Below are 25,030 nucleotides of genomic sequence, written 5' to 3'. Positions count from 1 at the left end.
AGCGCATTTACCTCAGCCAATGACCTGCATGAACATCGTGGCTGTGGTGGTTTAGGAGCCCAGAGGCATTTATTTCAAGCAGCGGGTCCCTTTATCCTTGCCAGTGTTTGTGACTTATGGCCACTGATTCCCAATGGCATTCTGTGCGTTCAAGCCTCTGGTTCTTTGCCGTGGGCACTCAGCAGTCTGGGGGAAAGTCAGCACAGCTCCAGGTCTTGCCCAGCCTAAAACAGGTTTGCAGCATGCTTGGGCACAGAGGGAGAGGCTATTCCTGGGAGTAGATTTGCGTTCAGGTGGCCTTAGGGGCTGAGGAGTGCGCTGGCCAGGCTGGAGGCAGCACAGCCCTCTCCAACCCTCTCCTGCCAGCACTGGATGCATGACTGGGAGGGAAACTGGAGCATAAACCAGAGCTGTAAATCTGTCTGGAAGCTGTTGGGGAAGCAGTCCCTGGAGGAGCCTGTATTGCTTTGGGTTGCTGCGCTCTAATTCTTAAAAGCTTTGGCTCACAGATAAAAAGCTTAGCCTTTAATCCCATCCTGCCGGAGCACTCCTACAGAGAGCAACTCAGAAACACCTCGCTCTTCAGCCTCTCCTCCCATCCATTCTTCCTGCCTGCTCCACCTACTCATCCAAATGATCTGGAATGGGGGCTGGGGTGCCACCCCTGGTGGAGCGCCCACCGCCCAGCCTCTGCCCACCTTCATTTACCTGCTGCCGAGGACTCCAGGGCGGAGTGGCGATGCTCTCTGGTCCTTACCAGCTCTCCCCTCTCTCTCCATCCCTGTCCCCGACCTGCTGCAGGTGTCTTCAACAACTGCTCGCACTCCGCCAGCGACAAGGGCTGGGCGCTGGGTATCCGCGCCCTGCAGCTCGGCGGCAAGAAGGACGCCCGCTTCTTCTTCTCCCTCCGCACGGACCGGGCCGCCAGAGCCACCGAGGTGACCTCGCACCACCGCTACCGCCCCGAGGCGTGGACACACCTGGCCGCCAGCTACGATGGGCGCTGGATGGCCCTGTACGTGGATGGGGTGCGGGTGGGCCGCTCGGGCGGGCAGCAGGGCCCGCTGCACAGCGCCTTCATGTCCTCCTGCCACACGCTGCTGCTGGGCGGCGACGCCTGGGGCACCAGCCACACCTTCCGCGGACACCTGGCCGGGCTGGCGCTGTGGCGTGGTGCCCTGTCCCAGTCCCACCTCCAGCGTTCCTTCCTAGAGGAGGTGCCTGCGCAGGCGGCAGGGCTGGCTCTGGCCGCTGGCTTTGCCGCCCCGGAGGAATGCTGGACGCCTTTTCGGGAGGGTGCCTTTCCCCAGCAGTGGGTGCTGCTGGCCCCGCCAGCCCCCGTGCTGCGGCCGCTGGGCCCCCCGGCCTGCGGGCAGACCGCCTGCGATAACGTGGAGCTGGTGTCCCACTACAACCAGCACTGGCCGCTGCGCAGCTGGAAGGTGGCGCGGTACCGCGTGGTGAACCTGGCCGAGGACGACGGCGGGCGGCCCACGGTCAGCTGGGAGCAGATCTGGCGGCAGCACCGCGCTCTGAGCGAAGCTTTCCGGCCCTACAACATCTCGTGGCAGCTCAGCCTGCTGGAGGTGCACAACTCCTCCCTGCGCCGCCGTGCCGTGCTGCTGGGCTGCGAGCCCAGCAAGGTGGGCAACGAGCGCTGCGACCCCGAGTGCGAGCACCCCCTCACGGGCTACGACGGCGGCGACTGCCGGAGGCCCGGCCGCTGCTTCTCCTGGAAGCGCCGCGACGGCGTCTGCCACATGGAGTGCAACAACATGCTGGACGACTTCGATGACGGCGACTGCTGCGACCCGCGGGCCACCGACGTGGCCAGGACCTGCTTCGACCCGGACTCGCCCCAGCGGTAGGCACGGGGTTCTGGGGGTGGTACATGGAGGGGAGGGGATGCGCCCTGTCCCCAGCACTGCTCTGCGCCTGGCTGTGGCTTCTGACCGGTGGCTTTGGGAAGGCAGAGGGGTGTTTTTCCATGGGATGGGTGTGTTTGCCATCAAAAGGAGTAAATCCTGCGGTGTGACATGGCACCCTTCTGTGAAACCCTGCCAGTGGGTGTTTTTCCTCCCCCCTGCCCAGGGGCATTCCCAGTGCAGAGCTGCCAGCCCCTGGTTACACACCGGTGGGAGTGTGGGCAGAGCAGCCTGTGCAAAGGATATTGCTTACCCTGATCCCCTGCACGGCATGTAGTTGAGGAATTGCTGCCCTTTCCCACCTTCCTTGGATATAGCTAAAGCCTGATTTCTTAATTTGTGTTCAAAATGCCTTTCTTGATTGCTGAAGTGGGGAGAAGGAGGCAAGCCAGCAGTGCTTGATGCGAGGTGCAGGATTTGGAAAGGCTTATGCACACCTACCCGCAACTTTCTGAATCTTGCCCCAGGGAGTGATGCCCACAAGGAGATTCCCTTGGTTGGAGGAGGACGTCTGCCTTTACTGTGTGCTGCAGGTGCAAAACACCTTGAAAATCTGCATGGACTAAAACCCATGGAGCATCAGTATGCTGTGTTAGGGGGCCCTTGCTCTCCCAGGGGTGTTTGGAGTCAGCAGCAAGGAAGGGGATGGAGAGGAAGATCCAATCTCATGATGGGGACCCCGGGTTGTTTGGAACAGTGTCCTGGGTACAGTCAGTGACTTGCACCCATCTACTGGAGCCATGAAGCGCCACAGCCCTGTTGATGGCTTCCAGCCCTCAGGGCTCTGCTGAATGTACTTTCTGTATGGAGATGGGGAAGAAGAAAAAAAGTAATGGTTTTTCCTTTTTTTTGTTTCATTTAAAGCCGTTTCTGTCTCAGTGTCAGAGTAAACTCATTCCCTGCTGTTGGCTCCTGGTGACAGGCAGAGGTGCAGCACAGATGGCAGCATCTGTCAAGAAAAGTTACAAGGGAAGGTTTTAGGGACACATCTGCCCTTTAATCTTCTTTCTCCTTCACTTTTCCTTCCCTGGGCTGTGGGAGCAGGTAGGCTGTGAGCCATGAATCCCTTTTTCCCAAGTCTGCTTCTTCTCTCTGCTCCTTCCCAGGCAGGGCACAGAGGGAGGAGGGAAGCAGGCTCTGTGTTTGGGCAGTGGTGATAGAGAGGAGCAGCACTTTCCCTCCTCCCTTCCTGAGTCCCTCTCACCCATCCTTAAGTTGCCTGAGAAAACCCAGGAGGAGGATGGGGGACAGTTCTTCACCCTGTGTCCATGCCCAAGCAACCTTCCCCAGATGTTTTCCCACCTCTGGAGGTCTCTTTGGTGACAGCCACCATTGCCACCGTGTGACCACCTGTCCCTTTGTTTCCCATGCTGTGAACCAAGTGCTTTCCTGATCATGGAGCAGATGAAAAGCCTCCACAACAACTCTCCCTCCACTTGTGGTGGCCATCAGCACCCGGCACCACTTGGCCTTGGTTTTGGCAGGGCAAAGGCTCTGTCCTTGCCTCTGTGTGCAGTTAGAGAAATGTTTTCATCCTCCGACAAGAAGGGCTCCACCTTAAATTGAAAAAGGCCAAATTTTTGCTGGTATGAATCAGGGCTTCCATTTGTCAGGATTTTCCCCTGAAAGTTGGGAAACAAAACAAAACAGAACAAAAAAAAACCCCTTGCTTCTGTGGGAAAGGAATGGGAAAATGGGAACACTAGGGAAATAACAAATCTTTTGCAATTTTCTTTCCGCAGACCTCATTGGTCTGCGCAGAGAACAAGAATGATTGATTGTAGGCTAAACTCAGAAAAATGAAATCCAGTGTGCCTGGCATTTGGGAAATGAGGGGGCATGGGTTGAATCCTGCTGCCACTGAGGTCTTCTGAGCTGCTTTTGGCTGGCTCCTTCAGAGATCACAGGAAAAAGGAGTCATTGAATGGTTTGGGTGGGAAGGACTTTTGTGTGCATCCAGTTCCACCCCTCCTGTGATGGTCAGGGACACCTTTCCCTAGACCAGATTGCTCAAATCCCCATCCAGTCTGGTGATGCTGGTGGACACCAACCCTCCCTGTGCTCATCCCTACTGAGGATGGTTTCTGAGGAAGAATAAATCTGTTTGTGGGAAAACCACTGGGAAAATGGTAGTGTGTGTTTGGGAAAAAACAAGGTGAACTTGTGCTTGCCAAAGACCATGGCCAGGTTTGTGTCGTTCCCCAAAATTGGTGGGTGAACCCCAAGGCATGGAAGCAGGGGAGTTGTGTTCAGGCAGAGCTGAGTGCTGCTGTGTTTGCTGTAAGGTGTTGTACTTAAATGAGCAGGGCAGCTGGAGAACTTAGATGCAGATCTAGATGGCGAGACCAAAAATCTTAGCATCTTTTTTCATGGGTTAAATCATATCTACTTTATTTCAAGTCTTTCCCAAAGAGTGATTTGGATGTGAAAGTTTCTTACTACAGCCAAAAATAATTGAATTGAGAAAGTCAGTGTGAGAGGCTGGGCAATTTCTTAGCAGTACTGTAGACAGATTCAATATATTTTGGTGAAGGGTCTCAACACTGTGTCTTGTCCTTCACAATTGTAAGCACTCGAGCAGAAGCTTTTTCCATTTTAACACATTTCTGATTTAAAATTCCCTCTTGGGCTGCAGCTTAGAGAGAGGTAAATTAGAGGAAAAAGCTGAGGAACAGTGGTGGCTTCAGTGCTTCTTAGTTGATGAACATCTCATTATAATTCCAGGGCTACAGCTGGTGCCAGCTTATACCCTCACCCAGGGGAGGCAAGTGAGATTTGGAAAGAGATATTTTTTTTTTTTTTTTTTTTTACAAGGATATGTAGTGACAGGACAAAGGGGAATGGGTTTAAGCTGAAGGAGTCAGGTTTGGATTAGATATCAGGAGGAAATTTTTCCCTGTGAGGGTGGTGAGGCCTTGGCACAGGTTGCCCAGAAAAGCTGTGGGCAGTATTGAAGGCCAGGTTGGATGGACCTAGGATACTGGAAAGTGTCCCTGCCTTTGGAAGGGCAGGAATGAGTTGATTTTGATTGCAGGGTTGGAATGAGTTGATCCTTGAGGTCCTTTCCAGCCCATCCCATGTTCTGTGATAACTCTGGTGGCTGAGGCAGAAGCTGAGATAAGGGCTGATGCTGAAATGATATCAGTGGGCACTGGAACACATTGCTGAGTCCCTCCTGCTATGGTAGCACATGGAACAAGTCCTGCTGAGCTGTGACACAGCTGGGCCACCACCCACAGGTGAAACCCACCAGTGGGACCCTGCATTTGTGGCTGGAGGAAGACAAAAGCCAGAACGCATGTGGAGAGCTGTGTGTAGACATCCCTGCAAGGCAGCCCAACAGGAGACATGGGAAGCAAGTCACACACTTCCCATTCACCCTTGGTCCACCTTATGAGGATCAAGGGGACAGGCAACATCAGGAGAGTTACTGACTATCATCCTTCACCCTTCACATGACTTCAAGCATTTCTCAGGAGTTGCTGGCAGCCCAATGTCGGGGTCTGGAGTAAAATTTGCCTTAATTTTCAGCAGGCTCCCATCCTCTTGCAGAGCTTGAGTGCTGCTGTAATTGGTGCTCTTGGAAGGAAAGCAGCAACAGCTCATTAGCAGCAATTAACACTCAGCGAGGGTCCCCCTCGGGCACTTAGTCAATGAGAATCTGGTGTGTGACACAGTTAATGTGAAAAGAAAAACCGGAGGGGAGTCTGGAGAGCAAAGTGGGTAAGGGCAGAGCTGCTGGGCCTTTCATCTCGCTGCCCAAAGTAATGGCAGAAATAACCTGAGTGACAAAAGGAGGTGAAAAATGATGAGGTGTCTCCAGGCTTGGTGGCCTCTGCTGGGATGACCAAAGCCGTGATGCTAAAATGTACCTGATTAACTGGGCACTTGATGGGCTTTAATGTGAGCTCAGCTGGCCTCCCTCCTAAGGGACTGGTGCTTAATTGGGTTAAGGCTGCTTGGGAGCCTCCTGCAGTTTAAGCCTTGCCTTCAAAAGCTGATCCAGATTAACCTCCCTGAAAGTCTCTGGTGGACAACCACGAGAAAGGAGGAATCACTCCGAGGTATCCCCAGGCACCTGAGCCTTGTCAGGAGATGTTCAGCTGAATGTCGTTGGACCTGAGAGCATAAAAGGTGCCAAATTGAGAGTAGTGAGGCAATGGGCTGTCTTGGGGCTAGAGCTGACCTGCCTAGGCCTTAATCCCAGCCAGATGGTAAAACAACATTCCAATTAGCTGCTCCCTTCCCCTTCTTCTTCCCTTGCTACAGGAAACTTAGTACGTCTTCTTTGCTGTGAAAGAGGGCAGGAACATGGTAAGTTATTGCAAAAGTTTTGCATGCAACCTCAGGCCATTGAAGCTGTTGCAGAGAACAGATTCACTTGTGTGGCAGTACCAGTCCTTGCTTTCTCTGGGTCTGGACTGAAGGCACTTGAGACAGTAATTCGTGTTTGGACTCAAGTGTTTATTATTTCTTATCAGTAAAACAGTTTCACTACTGTGAGTTCAGCAGCTTTTCATTAGAAGGCACAAAATGGCCAACAATCTCTTGTTCCAAGGTCTTTTAAGACCAAACTATCCAATTAAGAACTGACACCTGGATTATTTTCCCTTTTAACCCAATAACTGATCCCAAAGAGCTGCAATGGAGACTTTTCTGCCCAATTACAAAATGCCACCCAAAACCCATGGAGAAGAAGGAAGAAGCATGAAGAAGAAACCCAGGATGCCACCCTGTGCCCTCCATCTTGCTTCCATTGACAACATGCTAAAAACCCCAAAACCTAAATTTCTCACCAAGTGATCCACCTACACTACCCTCTATAATCTATTTCACACTTTTATGGGTTCCAGTTTATCTTGAAGTCTGGGAAACTTTCTCCATGAATGAGGGTCAAAGTCAGTGCACCCCAGAGGAGACAGAGAAGTATTCCCAGTGCCCTGGGCTTCCACTCAACTGGAGATGGTGCCTGCTGCTTGTGGTGGTTGATTGTTTGCAGGGGATGGCAGAGGGTGTTTTCAGTGATTTTTCCCTGCCTGTAGAGTGGCAGAGACTGTGTTGGTCCCATGAGGAATGCATGGCAAGGAGGTTCCCTGCTCAGAACCTGAGCTCTGGCTGCTTTTGAGCTCCCTCTGGCACCTCTTGGAGTCCTACTGGCATGGGCCCAAATATTGTCCTGCTGTATCCAAAGAGCCTCGGGTGCTGGGCTTGGGGCTTTAAAGTGGTGAGGAGGGAGTGCTATGGAAGAACCAAAAGTGGCAGTGATGGGTTCACTGGCTTCTGAGCTTGCTGCTTCGGATCTCTAGTGTACTTGCTGGGACTGTGGGAGTACAGTAGTAAACAGGATTTTTTGCTGCAGACTGACGGTTTGTTGGTGGATGCTTTAAAGTTTTGTGACTGCTTGGATTTGAGCTTTTTGGAAACTGGTCCTTTCCTTGTAGGACAGTCCTTTCTCTCTGAGCTTTCCTATGGATTAACAGTTTTAAAACCTGGCAAAGAGAGGAGGGAATGTTTTTGGTAGAGCCCATTATATCAGGTGGGCAGGATGTCTCCCAAATCCCTTTCTTGTGATGGGATTTGGAGGCTACACCCACGTGAAGGTGCCTCAGCCTACCCAGAACCCTGGCTTGGGGGTGAAGACCTTCTTGGGGCTTTTGACCTTCTCAAAATGTTGGTTAGTATGGATATAGATTTTCTCTGATTGGAGAGTATTTGGGATGTTACCACTGCTTAGTTGCAGGAGCCCAGCAGTGGGATTTTGCTGCTGAGAGAGAGGATTTGGGATGGTGGGAGCCTGCATTGCTGTGCAGAGGAGGGGGTGGTGGGGCTCTAGCATGGAGACCCCCTCTAAGGGAGGCACACCAGGGTCTGACTCAGCCCATCCAACAGCTGGAGGGCAGAGGGATGGCAGAAATTACCTCTTTCCAGAGGGAAATAACTGTGTACTAAGGTGCTGCCGTCCAAGGGCCTGTGCAGGCTCTGGGGAGCACTTTCCAAAGGCAGAGTGCTTTATGTGATACCCTCTGGTGGGGCCAGAGCTCTGCTGTGTTACCCTGTGGGGCTGGAAGAGCAGCACGAGAGTAGAGGTGTTTAGCTACAAGGGGAGGTTCCCAGTCCCATCTTGATGTGCACAAATCTTCCCTGGTTTTTTTTGGGGTGTTAAATCTGGAAATAAAATCACAGTAATGCACTTTTTTTCTTGCCAAGGTAGAAAGCTTGGGGTTAATTCCCAACAAGCCTCTGTGGGAGGATGAGTTTCACTCACTGCCAGCCTTCCTGTGAGCATGGAGCTGCCAGGCAGCGAGTTCTTGGAGGAACCTGCTCGGTTCCCCGGGGGTGAGCACATCTCTGTGGGAGAGGGAGAACATGATCTGCGTGTGAGCGAGGGCACAGACCCCTGCGCCGTGGCTGTGGGCAGCCCGGGTGCTTTTGGGGAAAACATCTGTCCCAGATGTGAGCCATTGTTCTCGCAAACCCCGCCGACTCGGGGGCTCACTCGAGGGGGGCCGATTGTGTTGGGATGGCAATTGTGAAGGAACAGCGTGTGTCCCACAGCTGGGAGGGGTCACTCTTTGTTAGGCCTCCCCAGGGCTCCTCCTCATGCTGCTGTGCCCTTGCCCGTGGGTGGGGGACACCAGCGAGGCCCTGGCCAGGCCCCTGAGACCCCGGGAGCCGGGGTGGCAGGAGCTTGGCAGCCATGGGCAGGGACACCCGGCGCTGACAGGGCTCTGGGATGGTTCCATCTGCCCCGGGCTGGCAGCCTCAGCCCAGCCAGGGGAGTCATACTGCTCTCGGTATAACACACTGCGCTTGGTTTGCCTTGGCCCAGCCACCACTGTTATTTAGGGAATCAAATTGCCCCTTTCCAGAGGGCAGTGGGGTGAGTCCAGCACCACCCAAACCAACTGAGATGGTGTGAAGCACAGGACTTGCTGTGGAGGCTTGAAGATGGATGAGGATGCTGAATGTTTGTGACTGTTGCCTCTCGAGGCTGTGCTGGGGATGAGAGGCAGCCTTGGTTTTATTTTTTTTGCTGTTAATGTATGATCGTTACACTACAGAATTTCCCCAACAAATTATCTCATGTCCTTTTTATATCTGTGAGGAAGGCATTTTTAGAATACTGGCTTGTGCACTTTCTGCTCTGGCTGGGACACTCAGTTGCCTGGATCTAAAAAAAGTTGGAGGCTTGGGACTTGGTTTTACCCTTAAAAAAATGCATATAAAAAGCAAGTTGGAGATGTTTTGCTTGAACAGATTTCTTTTCATCTGTCTCAATCCCTTTCCTTACCAATATCATGGTTATAAGTTTTTGTCCTTCAGTGAGAAGTTTAGGGTGAATGTTTTGGATCTTGGACATTGCCATCATGGTGAAGAGTGCACGAGGAGGGGCTTATTGACCACGGGGCTGTGTGGTTCCTCTTGAGCAGTTAGCTTAATGCCCTGGGAGCATCAACCTTGCTTAGCAAATTGATCCACTGCCTGCCTGTTACAGCATCCTTATCCTGCCAGTGCCCAGGAATCTGAACAGAAGTTACATACCAGGGGCTGGAAGGGTGGCACCCTGATCTTCTGCCACCCTTTTATTGCCTATGCTGCCCTGCTGGTGGATGGGGATGCCCATTGCAGCTGGCTGCAGGCTTTTCTGGCACCAGCAGAAATCCTTGCAGTGTTTGTGGTGCCTTTTCTGCTGCCCTGTGTGTCAGTTTGAGGCTGGATGAAGAAGAGAGACTATTTTTGTTTGGTTTTTTTTTTCCCCTCCTTGTCACTTTGGCTGTTTCTGGAGATGGCCTCAAGCTCAGGGTTCTGCCTTTTGCATCCATGCAGAAACCTCTTTGTGGTCTGGTCCCTCTTTGCCAGCCATTCTTTCTGTCAGGAGGTGACCAAGCTGCCTCCTGATACACCTCAGTCACCTATGTTCAAAAACCATAAGGCCTCCCTAAACCAGGAACATTGTTGTAAGCAAAAAGTAACATAACTGATTTACAGATCTGTTCTTGTAGCTTAGGTGGGACAAGGCTGCTCTGTGCAACCTTAGGGAAAAAGACCTGTAAAACTTTGTTGTGGCCTGGGGTGTTTTTCCTCATTTTGCTTAGAAACAAACAATCCAGACAGAAAGGGAACCATCCCTGACTTTGTTTGGCTTGGAACAGGCTCTAGAATAACTTGCCACCGTTGAGTTCTGCCTCCCAAAACCACACAGGGCTGCAAACATATTTCTCCATTTCCCCTGCTGCTTCTTGCTTGCCCTCTCTCCCACACACTGTGTGACCCCAGCCAGCACTGGCCTTGCCAAAGGAAGGTGAGTGCTCACCCTGTGCTGAGGATAGCAAGTTCTCCCAGGCTGCTGGTGGGTGCTGGAGCTGGGATGCTGCCTCAGCTGGCTTTGGAGGCAAGGCTGGACTCCCCTCCTTCCATGAGCTGCTGCTTCACTGCCTTTCTCCCAGGCAGAGCTCTTTTTCATCCCCTCCATGGTTCCAAACTGCAGCTTTAACTCATTCTTTTCAATTTTTTTTACTAACTCCCTGCAACTGCAGCTCTTTCCATGTTGTCAAGGATCATGTCTCAGAGAAGCTGTGGCTGCCCCATCCCTGGACGTGTTAAAGGCCTGGCTGGACAGGGCTTGGAGCAACCTGGTCTAATGGAAAGCATCATTGCCAATGGCAGAGGGGTGGAATGAGATGGTCTTTCAGGTCATTTCCAACCTAAACCAACCCATGGTACTTGAACATGAAAGTGGGAGATGCATTACTGGGGTGGAAGCAGGTGAGGAGCTGGAGTATTTGTCTCCTTTGCTTATTCCACTGATGAGGACAACAGAAGAGGCAACAGTCTGTGGCTCTGAACTCTCTAATTGTATTTTTGAAGGAGAAGGTTAGAGGGATCAGGAGAAAGATGCCCCTTTGAAATTTGGGAATTTTCAGGTTCTTGGATTTTTTTTCTGCTTTTTTCTAAGGGATCTTGCCATGACCCTCACCCAGCCCTGCTGTACTGCCCACATGTCCATCCTTGAATCTCCTCTTTGTGGTTGCTGAACCCACAGTTTGGTTTCAAAGAGGTAAAAATCTTGGGCCTCTGTGTTCCTGCAGCCTCACAAAAAAAGGCAGCCAGGAAGGAACTGCTTCAGTGGTGGGAAAAATGAAGAAGAACTGCAGCCTTGTGCTTGGTAGACCATGGAGAGCTTTTGGGGCTGATAACCCTTAATACATGCCCTAGTTGGAGCAGGGGGCCTTCAGTCAGTGGAATAAATATCAGGGTTTAGTCTGTCCATTGCTTCTTAGCAATTAGTGCATTCCTTTGGAGTTTGCTCCTGTTGATGTCTTTGATATGTGTCAACCCCAGACAAACCAAGATTTCTGCCTGGGAATTTCCCTGAAGGAGCCTGTAGGTTGAGTTTAAACCCAAGAGTCTGAGGCACACATGTCTTCTGAGCTCCCAAGGAGTTGCCCTGTGAGCAATGGGTGCATCATCCGTGAGAGATGGTCCATGCATGCTCCGCTCCCACCGTGGAAGCATCTGGGAGCCCGGCTGTTCTGAGAGCTCTGCATCATTGCCTGGTCTAATGAAAGACATCCCCAGACCCTCCTGGGGCTCAGATGGGCCATGTGCTTCAGGATGATCTCAGCCATGAGGAAATGGTGAGCCTCTCCGAGGAAGAGATGGCCGTGATTCACTCGGATAGAAATAGAAAAGCCAAGCACGCAAATGGAGACTCCCTATTGACCAGGTTCCTGCCATTTAAATGGGTTTTTACTACCTATTCCAGTATTCATTTGAAAATCACACACATTTACTCATACACACGACAATCAGATTGTTTTTAAGCCATTAAGGCCCATTGGGTCAATAACCAGTGTTTTCAAAAATCTATTAAATTCCCATTTCCGTGGAAATAGAGCTTTTACAATTGATCATGGCTACTGACTCCCATTAAAATAAACCCTAAATGCTATCAACTCCCCCAAGATGTAGAGCACTAAAAGACAGTTTGCCAGGCCAAATTTATCCCAGGGGAAAGTTGATGGCCCATTATGCTTAAGCAACATGAGAATTGTCATATAAGTCAGGAAGTTTATGGGACTTGCATGGATTTGTCTTCCCTGAGGGGTGAAAAGGAAGGTTCATGGGTTGAATCAGTGGTGCTAACATAAGCTCAAAGCCAGACTCCTGTAGGAGATTTTTGGGATCATTTAGCCTATTTTGAATTAAATTTCAAGTGTGTGTCGAGTTTGGTTGTTTGGCAGAAACAAATGATGCTTTAGGGCTGAAGTGCTGTAAGAAATGCTAGATTTGTGGACCAAGTGGTGGCACAGGGTTTCCTATGTTGCTTAACACTGCCCAGCAGAGGTGCTCCAGCCCTCTGATCACCTCTGTGGCCTCCTCTGGGCTCACCCTGATGTGTCTGTTTTCCTTATCCTGGTAGCTCCAAATGCTGCAGCTCTGGACCACTGCAGGTGGGGTCTCACAAGAGCAGGGCAGAGAGGAATGGGCAGTGGTTTCCAGGGCATGCACCAAGGCTGGGGGAAGAGCAGTGCAGAAGGAAGGGGTCCCACATCTTGGCTGGGCAGAGAAGCATGGGGAGCTTTGTGCCCCAGCTGTCCTTTCGGATTAGGGCTGTGCTGCTTGGCCTCTCTGGCAGCAGCAGCTCTCGGGCCGCAGGCTTGCCGCCGGCGTCAGCCTGAAGCTGCCGTGCCCCTTGGAGGAGAGGTCAGGCAGTCCCTGCAGAGCCAGAGGCCAGGCTTCCCTTGTTTGTCTCCCTTCATGCCTCCTTCAATCAGCTTCACTCTGCTCCCTCCCACAGCCCTGCATTTCTCTGCTGTGTGTGCCTGGCCCAGCACTCCTCTTCCTCCTGTTGCTGTCTCCCCAAGACCTCTCTTGTTGGGGATGATGTCTGTGCTATGGGGCCATGTCTTGATGCTTCCATGAGGCCTCTCATGGAAAAGACACCCCTTCCCCTCCAGCAGTGTGGTGGTGTTGGATGGTATTTGTGAGTGGAGGAGTCAGTGGAGTGAGTTGGTCTTTTCTTCTATAAGAGAGTTTAATTTGAGGCAGGTGGAGAAGAGCCTATGGGTTCCTGTTCCTGGATGAACTGCAGGCAGTCATCCCTAGAACAAGTGTTGTGGGACTTTCTTTTACAGTGGGTTCTGTGTCAGGCAGCAGAACCACTTGGGGTTATTGGTGGCTGGCCTTGGGGCTTTTTGCAGGACAGGACTGACTCCTCCAGGAGCTCAGGAGAGAATGACTACAGGTCTATCAAATAGCCACAACCATCAGCTTTTTGGTTTTGGGCTGTTTTTTTTTTTTTTTTTTTTTTTTTGGAAACTGGAAAGCAACTTGAACAAAATGCTGTCTGAGTCCCAGTGGGTATGTCTCAAAAACCTTGTTTCCTCCAAAGGTGTGCTAGGGCTGGTGGTAGCTCAGTACTATCTGGGAAGCCTACACAGACACATGGAGATGTGCTGGGATTCCCAGCACAGCCATCCCCAGAAGCCCTTGGACAGGCTGTGGTGCCCATTATGTGCATGGCAGCAAGCAGTTGAGTGAGGCAGTGAGCCAGCCCTGCCCTCAGGCCACAAATATCACAAACCCAGTGTTTTTCTGTGATCCAAGCATTTGATGCACATGTGCACCCTGTTGGCACTGGTGTCCTGAGGGTGCCCACTATGGTGTGAGAGCACAGCTGGGGGTTAACATCTCCTGAGGCTTATTCTCATGTATTCAGCACTCATCCTCAGTTCAGACCCTAAAACATGAGTATCAACATACAACCAGCCTTAAAACTGATCTCTGCCCTCTTGCCCTGCATGTAAGCTGTCAACAGAGCTATAACAAGATCCAGAGAGGAAAGCAGCATGTGGCAGAAAAGCAAACAGTCTCTGGGCAGGCTGGTAAGGAGGCATTAACACAGCTTTCCTCTAAACCAGGTGTCCTGCTCTGATGCCAGAGGCAAAGACAACCCCTTGATGCCTGACTGTGGCTTTGCTCTGTGTTAAGGAGACCTTTGTATGGAAGTCAGCTGTGATGATTGTGGGAGTCCTGTCAAATGCCTCTGAGTCAGGACCAGAGGAGCTGTCTCCAAGGGGCATATTACAGTAGGGATCTGCTATTGATCTCCAAACCAAGATGATAAGGCCAGCAAAGCAATATTTGAGTAATTTAAGCTCTGAGTCATCACAACTTTGTTCTTCTGGGTGACTTCAATTTCCCAGATATCTGTTGGCGGAATGATACAGCAGCTCACAGATCATCCGTAAGTTTCCTGGAACGTGCAGGGGACTGCTCCTCACATGAGTGTTGGATGTGCCAGCCAGGAATGAGGCACTGCTGGACTTGGTACTCACAAACCAATCATACCTGGCCTGTAAGAGCTTGGCTAGTGGTAGTCTTGCCTGCAGTGATCACAATATTGTGAATTTTGGATTCTGCTGCAGTGCTGGTGGCTAGTGCTAAGACAAAGGTTTCAGATTTTTGAAGAGTAAATTGCAGCTGGCTCAAAGCTCAGTTGGGAGGGATTCACTTACATACAGGCTAAAGGAGTGAGTGCTGGGACTTTTCAAGAGCACTCTTCTAGAACCACAAAAACAGTCCATCCCCTTTAAAGGTGAGAGAACCAGGTGGGAACAGGACTTTAGAGAGAGGACAACCCAATGAAACAAGTGTTTCCTTGTGGTCTTTGTTCACCCTCTCAGACATCTCTGCAAGTCCCCTGTCAGCTGTTTTCCAGTCCTTCTGGATCCAAGGTGGCATTTCCCCTGCAAGTGTATTACATCCACTGAGTTTTAGCTATGAATATTTGTATTTCTGAACTCTTCCCTTTTGCTTTTTGCCTCCTGCTCTATATTCCTACATATTCCTATATCCCATGCTTTTGGAGTTGGGACTTGCCACCTCCCCAGTGGTCTGTCATCCACCCAGTCCCACTGACACTTCAGCCCCCATCCAACTGCTGCCACCTTTGGTTTTTTGGCTTTTTTTGTCTTTGTCTTGAGCTCTGCTCCACTATCATGTAGTTAAACTTGGAATAAAGATGGAGACCATACCGTACTTTTGTCCAGGGATGCATCTAAATTACACTGAGCTTCAGCTCCTCAGCACATCTGCTTCTTCCTTCTTTTGCCCTTATTTCTAAAAGGATCTTTAACTCTTTGTTTTCACTGGAGTCAGCTTCATTTCAGGGAATTCCATTTCCCTGACAGCTATGATGCAGCAGTGTCTGCTGGTCAGTCCTGGTTTTCAATTCTTCATTCAAGACCTGTGTTCATCCCTCCATTTAAGTTGATCTGAATCCACTCATTACAAGTTAAGGCCAAGTTTTCTCTCATCTACTCTTTCATAATTTGTGCACTGCTTACCAAAACCAGGTCTAAAATAGCATTGCCTTTGGCTGATTCAGTGATGATTTAGTGAACAACCTTTTAGCCAACACTTCCAGGAATATCTGGGCCATGCCATTGTTAGCAGCACTTATTTTTCAGCCTATCTCAGGGCAAAATGCCCTGCAGGCTTTCTGGTCTAACACTGATGTTAATGTATTTCTTTCCCAAATCTGACCTCAAGGAGTTGTGTACTGCCCTCTGATGTAACAGAGCTGTGTGCTAGCAATCTGCAGCCCTCTAGCTCCCTGTCCCTGTAAATCTCTTGTGGAAGGGTCACAGCCTTGAACTGCAACGTGTCTTTTTGATCCCATCTGCAGCTTTTGCCAGTGCAGCTCTCTGACCCTTCAGCATCTCCTACTGCCTCAGTCCCATGCTCACACATGGAGATTGAGAGTTATCTCTGAAACCAACAGCAATGGCTCATGAGGGAGCCTCCTGATCCTGAAGGATTCTGTTTTGCCTTCCCACCCTCTTTGGCATCTACTTAGCCACCTATGCAAAACTTAAACTGTCCTGCCAGTGATGGCAGCTCTTCTCCTTGTGCTGCCAGTGCCTCAGAGGTGGATTTTTCCAGGCATGTCCAAGAACTGTGTGATATCCTCATCCCTTGTGGACTCAAATGCTCTTTGGCTGGAGTCCAGCATCCAGTGAAGTTGATGAAAGGCTCCTGAGCACTACAGAGGGTATTATTCCAGCAGTGTTGTGCTTCCCGTGATCCCAGGGGAATGTCTGGCTCTTTCTCAGCCTTCCCTTCCCATCTTGCATGTGTTTTGTATCTGGCTGTGTTACCAAAGCCTGTCCAGATGAGAGTCATTTGGATGTTACTGCCTTGTCAAGTTGTCATGATGCTGGCAGAGAATGTTTGTGGCGTACCAGCAGCGTGCTGGACTGGAGTCAGAGCTCCCAGACATGGTCATGGGGATGCAAATAGTCTCAGTAAGTACAGAAGGACTCAAAAACACAGCATCCCCCCGGCTGTGTTCATGCCAGAACTGTTGGGGCAGGTAAAAGTGTGCTTCACCCAGAGTGTGAGGCAGCTGCAGTTGTGAGAATGGCCATCAGCCTTGTCTGGAAGCAGAGCAGGTAACTCATCTGGGCTCATCCTCTGTGCCAGGGCCACACTGTGTTTGTGCTGTGGTGGTGGGTTTTGTCTGCTTGTGGCAGGCAGCAAGGGAGGCAAGGCTGAGGTGTGATGACAACAGGGATGAGGGTTCCCAGATCCTAGCAAGGAAGATTCATTTATGCAAGCAGAGAGTCCAGGTGTGGAGCTCCACCTATTTGGACCCCCTGCTGAAGATTCACCATGAAGAGGAGTCCTTTGGTGGGCCAAAATGGAAGATATCCACTTTGGCTCACCACCTAGAGAAGCATCTCCCTTCACAGATGAATTTAGAGAGTCTGCTCTCCCAAAATGTTCACACCATTTGGGTCAGCACCTGTGTTCATGGACTGAGCTGTGGTTCAGAGACAAGGTTGCTCTGTTTGTCATTAACCCTTTGCAGCCTTGGAGAAATGTTTTACCCACATATTGAAAATTTTATTGGCAGACTGGTGCTCATTTCTGGGAAGTCTGAGGGATTCCTCATTTGTCAAGCAGAGGTTTGGGGGAAAAGGGAGCCCCTCTGCTTGCAGGAAGTAGGAAGAGGAATTTCCTTGCAGTGATTGAAAAACATGAAAGCAGAGCCAGGAATCCCCTGTGACTTCTTTAGGCTGTATGGTTAGCTGGAGCTGGCTGGGTCTCAAGTATTTTCCAGTTGTCCATGGAGGGCACTTGGACAGCTTCCACCCAACCCCACTCCCACATCCCCTCTGAAAGGTCTACAGGGAAAAGACTCCTATTTTTGAATTGCAGTGGAATTCCTGTGGCATTACATGCTGCACCCTTTGTGGTACCCAGAGAATTCAGTTTGATTTATGGTACTGCAGGGGGTATGTGCTGGCCTTGCTTTTCTTTTGGAGGTGCCATCTTTTGTGTCCTGCTCATCATGGCCACTGTGCCCCCAAGGCTTCCTGTTATGGTGTAGCTGTCACTAAAATGTGCCACTCTTGCCCTTCTTCTCCCACATTAGGCTTGTTTTACAGCTTGACTGTGTTTTGTGCTGGCAGATCCTCTTATCTCTTCCACTTCCCCACCAGCAATGGCCCTGCTGTTGCTCCCAGAAATTTGTGCTGGAAAAGCTGCAACATCTCTGTCTCTCCTGGGTATATCAAGTCTTCTCCTTTGACTGAGCCAGCTCAGACCCTGACTTACAACCAGGTTAGGAAGGTGTTGTTTCCCCTGTGGTCAGGACAAAAGTTTCCAGGAAAGCATGAGAAAACAATGTGACTTCTCCAGGGAGGTCTGGGATCACGGGTGGAGTGTGATTTTTCAACTACTCAGAAAGGGAGCTTTGGTTCTTTAGACTTTAATAAGGTAAGGTCTAGTGCAGTAAGAGTTTACCATGCAAATCTACTTTCATCTGATGACTTTTTCCCCTTGATATGAAGGGGTGACACAGGGAATATGGAGCAGGACTCCAAGAAGACAATTGTCGGGAAGCAATGGACATAATTGGGAATGTAAGAAATTTGGATTAGACATTAGAAATTATTTTTAACTTGAGGATGCTTGAACACTAGAATAAGTTGCCCAGAAAGTTTGGAAAACCTCTGTCCTTGAGGCTGTTGAGGCCCCAGATGACCTTGAACAATGCAATCTAATTAGATTAGTTTTGAGCAGGGGGATCAGAATGACCTGTGGAGATCCTCTCAGTCTGCAGTGGAGTCTCTGATTCTGGTGTTCTGTGGTGACAGTCACTAAAGCTGCTCCATCTTCTTTTCCTTTTTCCAGCAGCAAGAAGCACCACAGGATGACAGCCCCTCATACAAGTAAAACAGGATGCAGTGTGGTGCCTTAGTGTCAGGCCATCAAACAGTGCCATTCAGCAGAACTCTGAGCCAGTATCACCTGTTGTAAGGGAATCCACCATTTCTGGGTTCACCCCTTCAAATAGCATCATTTTGGATGGTGTTCACTCCCATTCTCATATCTAATGATGTCATTCCATGGCCTTCCCATCCCTAATCTTTCTCTACTGTTGCACATACTCTTCTTGCAAGCTTCACTCTTCCAGGGCTGCAAGTGCTCCCCCAGCTCCAGGGGGCATCACCACACAGCTGTCTTGGATGCCCTTGGAAAAACATTGACTTTGAATCTGGCAAACCTGATGTCCCATCTCTGTCTATTCTGTCCTCTACCCTGTTCTTTGATGTTGGTTTGTTTTATTGCTCAGCTGACAGCTGTACCTTCACATATCCTTCTGTCCTTCCTTTGTGCTTCCATGTTGGGTTTCCCATCCTACTGTAAATATCATCTAGTTTGGAATACTCTAGAGTCTGGTAGGCATTGGAAAATGATTTGGGAAGCAGAGGAGAGTGCTGTCATTTAGGCTGTTTGAAGACCAAAGGCTGCTCTGCCTTTGCCTTGGTGAAAATCACAGAAGCACTGAAGGAGGGAGAGAGCCTAACCTTGGCAGGAAGCAAAAGGGTCCGATGCCAGTTGGATGCTCCTTGTCTAACCTAAGGATGCCAGCAGGAAATGTAGTTTGAGGGGAATTGGAGTTGCCCATTCTAGAATTGTTCTGCTCACATCTTTGGGGATGTTGGCAGGATATTTGTGCTTTCTGTACCATAGCAGGTGAAATTAGGGTCCTTTCTTCTCCTTGCCTATCCAACCCATCTGAACAGCTCTCAGTGCTGGAACTGCTCCCTCTAACCCTTACACATCCCTGAGCCATCCAGATCTCTCAATGGAGGAAATGACAGTTATTTATAATTAAGCCTTGACAAAAAATGTTGCTAATGTCAAGGGAATGGCAGGCGACAGCCAGAAAAACATCATGTCTCCAGAAGAGGGACTGCAGGAATATCCCTCTGAATAGGGCTGACGTCGGCTCTTGGAATTTGGACAGCCTGGAAGACTTTGGGGCTATTTTTCCGAGATATCATAGGTCAGGAATTGATGCTATTTTTAAGTCTGTGTCCCCCGAGCAGCTTTGATGAGTGAAGGAGACTTTCTCTCCCCCCTCCCCACCCTTATGCTCTATTTCTATGAAATTTTTGCTTCTATTCCTTCCGAGTCATGCCACAAGTATGTCCTTCAGGTTTGTTTATCCTTCTCACTATCTGTTCCTCCCGGCCTGCTCCCGCCTTGGTTGGGTTGGAGGGGTGGCGTCAGCGTGGCGCGTGTCTGGGATGCTCAGGCCAGACATCACAGGCAAGGGATCGAGTTCTCCTAATTTGTCCTTTCCGGTTGGGAGAGTTTTCTCTCCACAAGCTGATGTGGCTGGGGAAAGTGTTCTGGGAATGCTGCTTTGTGGTGGGAGATTTCAGGGCCTGGTGAAGACAAGCTGGTCATCTCATCTCACCGCATAGCCCAGCCAAGATCTGTCTGAAGTAACTGAGTCTTCGGAGCTCCTGGGAACATGGGTGAGATGCCTCCAGCCTGGGATGGTCTTTTGGGGTTCACTGGTAGGCGAGAGGCAGGGAGAAGACCCTGATTATCTGACACCTCCCAAGTCAGCAGTGGCTTCTGAAAGCCTTTGCTGTTTCAGGTCCAGGGAAATAGCCCTTCGGTTTTCCCAGCTCTGTTCCACATGCCACCGTGCTCTAGTTTATTTCTGGAATCCTTTATTTTTTTCCATTTTTTTCTTCTTCTCTTCAATTTGCTGTAGCAACTTTTTTCTTTCTAAATAAGCCTGTTGGTGTAACAGCTTGACTAGGGATCTTGCCATTTCAAACAAGAAAGGAAAAGGGTTTCCTTTCTTACTTCACATCTGAGATGAGAATGTGCCTTTTTCCCCTTAGCCCATCCTCAGCTCCATCCTCCTGTCTGTCATCCCATGTAGTGAGGAATACACTAATGGGCATCACTGCTAAAGGACCCCACCAGAAGCAGCTTGTTCAAACAGAGCTGGTGTTCCTTCATGGTGAGCCCAGTGTACAGAAACAGCTGTGCTCCCTTCAGAATCTCTCCACACAACTCAAAGGTGCCAGTTGCTCCTGGAAGCATGGGAATAAATGAAATGCTTTCCACCACCTTAATGTTGCTGTTGGCCTCATGCTGCAGGTTTAGTCATTCTTATGACATATTTCCACACTGGTGTGTTTCCATCATCATTCCACAGTGATGTATTTAAAGCCTTTCCATGAGTTGTTTTTTTGTTTTGTCTTGCTCAGAATCTCTTAAATGAATGGCTTCACAAACTGTGGGTCAGGGTCTTTAAGTTTTGAAGACTTAGAGACAAGTCATAGAAATGTGGAGATAATGTCTGCTACCTGTCCTAAGCATGTCTCAGCCCATGAGGTTGATGGCAGAGATGGTGGAAATGGTACCACTTAATTTATAGAATCAATATCCTAAGATGTAAGGGACCCACAAGGATCATTGAAGTCCGTTTAAAAGGGTACCTGACATTTGCAGCACAGTCCAAGACCCTAAAATTCCATTGCTATTATTATTATTGCTGATATTAGGTTAGACTTTGATTGTTTTGCATAGTTGAGGACATAAACTCCCTAAAGACCAATGCTGGGATTGTTGATGTTCTCGTGAATGTGATACAGTCTTTTGACCTGTGCAGAAACCCTCACATAGAGGAAAGAGTGGAACCTAAATTTCCTGACTGCTACCCACCTTTCCTAGCCCATTACCTTCCTGTGGCCTTTAGAAATGGATGTCTTGGATATCACATTCCAGTGTGTTTTCAACTCTTTATTCCCAGTTCTGAAGACAGGAGGAGAGACTGCCAGAAGTGTTGTTAGGAGACTTTCCCCTCTAAACTTGCCCTTTGATGAATCTGGCTCCAGAGATTACCCTCTTCTCATTAAGCTTATTTTGGGAAATCTTGCTTTTTCCTCTGCTGGCTCCTGTAGACATCCCAAACCTCATCTGAAAGATCCAGATCATGAGCAGAGGGGGTAGTCTTCTCCAAGGTCCATTTTGAGCAGAGCTGCAAGAAATTTTTTTTAATTTTTTTTTTTTTTTTGAGTGTGTTCCAAGACACCTTTTGCTCATACTTATCCTTGTGCTATTCCCTGGGATGTGTTTTGATGAGAAATGTGCCTAAGCACTGCTGGGACACCCTTGTTTTTACCACATACTGCCATCTCTGGCATACTGGTTTTCCTGGGGAAAGGGATGGAATGGAAGGCCAGATAGGCTAGGGAAGCCAGAGAAGACACTTCTCAGCTGACAAACCCTCTCTGCTCCCAACAGTGAGGTGTGATGTCCATTCCTCTCTTGCCCCATATGAGGGGCAGCCCCTGAAAAACCCTTGTTAGAAGCAGTTGGAGTTCCGGATTAAATCTTCTCTCCTTCCAACTCAAATTCTGCTTTTGTGATGCCAAACCCCTTCTCTTTTCCCTAGCAGGACCAAACTCTGCATTTCCTTCTCCTCTCATATTTTCTCCTCCTGTTTTATCATATTTTATTACTTATTCTCATATTTTGTGTAGCTTCTTTTGTCGCCATAATTGGAAAGCCTTGTCTAGGAGTAGAACTCACCAACAAAGCTACTGTAATGAGCAAAACTTCTTCAGGTTTGCATGAGTGCCTTCCACCCACACCCAAACCCCTCACTACATGAACTTGCACCTTACAGAGCAGAGTTTGCAGTGTCACAGGACATCCTGTGGAAATGCTGAATATTTCAGTGCTTTAACACGCTCTCGGTTTCAGAGCTGAGGATGTCTCCATGTCTGGTCCAGACGCTTTTCCCTCTGAAACAAAACTCACCAGCCCAGGTTCCTCATGTCAGTTTGCAGGAGACACTTGGCACTGTCAAACCAGCCTGAGTTGGCAATGGTGGCAGCTTGGATCAGGGGAGAATCCTGTTTTTAGTTGCCCTTGGGATGCCTTTTGCAGCTGCAGTGTGCCTGGAGCTCTGGGCTTTGTAGTTTTCAGAACTGTAGCAGACGGCCAGCCACTCAGCATCACAGGCCTCTGAGCACCAATGCCAGCCCTTTTCCCTGGCAAACAAAACTCAGCAGCCCAGGTTCCTGATTGCAGGAGCCACTTGGCACTGTCAAACCAGCCCGAGTTGGCACTGATGCCAGCTTGGGGCTGGGAGGCATCCTGCACAATGCGGAATTTCAGGAGCCAGCCTGCCACTCCGGGCCACAGGGCCCCGAACACCAATGCTCCTTTGTAGGATGTCTCTGAGTGGCTCCCACTTTTCCTCCTCGCTCTGTTTAGAATGTGTGATGAATATTTCCTCTCTTTTGACATTTCAGGGCTTACATGAGTGTGAAGGAGCTGAAGGAGGCTCTGAAGCTGAACAGCACCCATTTCCTCAATATTTACTTTGCCAGTTCGGTGAGGGAAGAGTTGGCTGGTGCTGCCACTTGGCCGTGGGACAAAGAGGCCCTCAGTCACCTGGGTAAGTAACTTATCCCATTCCTGGGGTCCCAGAATTATTGGTTTTCCTCTCTCTTCCTCGACTTGGTAAATAGAGGTGGATGTGTTGTGCCTCAACATTGTGGATGTTTCATACGAAGGTCACAATAACAGGATTTGGTTGTACCAACAGCTGCTGCTGCAAGGAAAACAGCTGTCTATTCTCTGAATCCATGTGGGTAGGATTGTGAGATTACCCACTGACAAGGGGCTTCAACATTGTTATGAGAAACTTTTGATGGTGAAGGTAGTGGGACTACAGTTTTACCATAAGTGCAGGCTCTGGAGAGAGTTCTACTCACATTTGGTTTCTCCTGAACGTTCAAGGTCTATCTTTTAGTATGCTGGAGACAGTGAATTTCACTCTGCGGCACATAATAGCAAACAGATACAAACCAGAAGTGTCAGTGTTTTCAGAGCTGAGATGGCTGATTTCAGCAGCTCCAGGGCTGCCCAGGCAGCAGCCAAAACTGGCCACTTCCGAATCCAGCTGCAAGTGTGAGGATAACTATCAAATTTTACCATGTTTTTATAACTTGGCCTACTACCTGCTGGAGGCAAGGTTCTCCTTGGCCTCAGAGGATTCAGGGCGGACCCTTAAGGTCATCAGTCCTCGTAGGCTGCAAAAGAGCCAAAACGTCTGCTGGTTCCCTAGAATGTGGTTGTTTTGTGCATTTTCTGCTATTTCTGTTGTTTCACTTCTTCCTGCCTCTCCTACCACCTCTTCAGTTGTTGGAGTTTTCTGGCAAAGCCCTTTACATTTTGCAGTCAAAATGTCTAAAGTGTTTCTCAATAAGTAACTGGAAATAATTACTCCCGACACCTGCACAGCAGACCTAGACCTTCTGCTTTTACAAGTGCGTGATGTTCAACCCTGAAAAGTTTTATACTGCTGTTAAAGACCTGTTTCAAAGTTCCTTTGTGCCAGTTTCCCTCCCTCAATGAGTTTCAGGGCTGTTTTTTCGATAGCATATTGCTACAGCTGCTTGTTGAGGAAGGCAAATCTCCATGAAATTTATTCTTTCAGCTTCCAGAAATCACTTCCAAGGCTCAGCTTGACAATCATCTGACTGCAGCAAGTGCTTCAGCCACACACATTCCCCTCAGACCTCTCCCAATGGCCTGCAAGCCGTTGTACAGAGGGGTAATTGGGGTGACTGGTCTCATCAAAAGCCTTCGTTTAGTTCCAGTCTCTGAGCTTGTGTCCAGCCAGGGAGATGACACATGGCACCATCTGGAAATGCTGGATCAGGGCTTTAGTGTGGAGGTTCAGGGGAAAAGGGGTGTTGTCTTGACTCTGGTGCCAGAGCTGTGAAGTATGAAGCTGGATCTGAACTTTTTTGAGTCTCTGGCATGAGCTGAAGACTTTGGTTCAAGGCTGTCCTTGGTTTTAGATTTAATGAGCTGGGGAGGGCGAGTGGTGGACTCTGTTCTCCTTTAACAGTGAGCTGCACCACATCATCATTTGCTTTGTACCATGCACAATGTACATTATTGTCCCGCACAGGAGATACTCAGGACTGAGGAGGCCATGAATATGTGGCTTTTGACAAAAGCTCTCACTAGAGGCTAATGGAGCATCTGAGTGTAGATGTGAAAGGAAAGCAGTGAGTAAAGAGAAGGAAAAGCCTTGGGAGGAGTTAATGGCAGTTTGTGAAAAATTCCGGAGCTTAAGGACCTAGCTATGGCCAGGGGTGGAGACAGGTCTATACACAAGAGAGGGGCCTGTCTCCAAAAAGACAGACTCCTTTCCTTGTGCTAAATCTTGCTAATCTGTCTATCCTGACCTTAAAATATTAGCATCAGCACACATCACCTGCACCCCTCTGGCCATTGTCTGCTCCCATGGAGCAGAAATGCCATGCTGATTTTTCCCTGCAGACCTACAGACCCTCCATGCTTTAGTTCTCTGCATGAATCAAATTGGTTCCTTGGCTTGTCTGAGAAGCCAAACTGCCTCTTGTCTGCAGAGAGTCTTGGTCAGATTTTGCTCTGTGTGTTTCTCTGAACTGTGCTTTCTTAGATGTTTTCAGGAGAAGCATCATGAGACTTTTTCTTCTCCAGCTGCCTTCCCTTTTGCTATTTTAATACTTTGCCACAGCCCAAAGATCACTAGATTGTTCTCCATCATCTCCATCTCTAGAAATTGTTTAATCTGCCACCTGGATTTTAATCTCCTTATAAACCATTTTTTCATGGTTTTGAGTATGTTTCTCAGGAGGGTCGACCTCACCTTCCTGTTGGTGTCATCACCTTCTGGAAGTCTTCAGTGAACTTCGTTTTTCATCCCCTTC

The 25,030-nt window shown here is 49.3% G+C and overlaps 1 protein-coding gene across 6 annotated transcripts in view; it reads left to right on the top strand.

Annotated features, from left to right (window-relative positions):
- Positions 1–25,030, top strand: part of PAPPA2 (pappalysin 2) — an 87,759-nt gene that overhangs the window by 5,026 nt on the left and 57,703 nt on the right. For all 6 annotated transcript variants that reach the window (XM_064719468.1, XM_064719467.1, XM_064719471.1 and 3 more), the window contains exons 2-3: positions 802–1,864; positions 22,574–22,719. In XM_064719468.1, the coding sequence (XP_064575538.1) occupies positions 802–1,864; positions 22,574–22,719 (1,209 nt within the window). The remainder of the gene's footprint in view (positions 1–801; positions 1,865–22,573; positions 22,720–25,030) is intronic.

This window comes from Zonotrichia leucophrys, chromosome 8 (genome assembly GCF_028769735.1).
Source record: "Zonotrichia leucophrys gambelii isolate GWCS_2022_RI chromosome 8, RI_Zleu_2.0, whole genome shotgun sequence".
Taxonomy (NCBI): domain Eukaryota; kingdom Metazoa; phylum Chordata; class Aves; order Passeriformes; family Passerellidae; genus Zonotrichia; species Zonotrichia leucophrys.
This window is presented reverse-complemented; position numbering and strand designations above follow the sequence as displayed.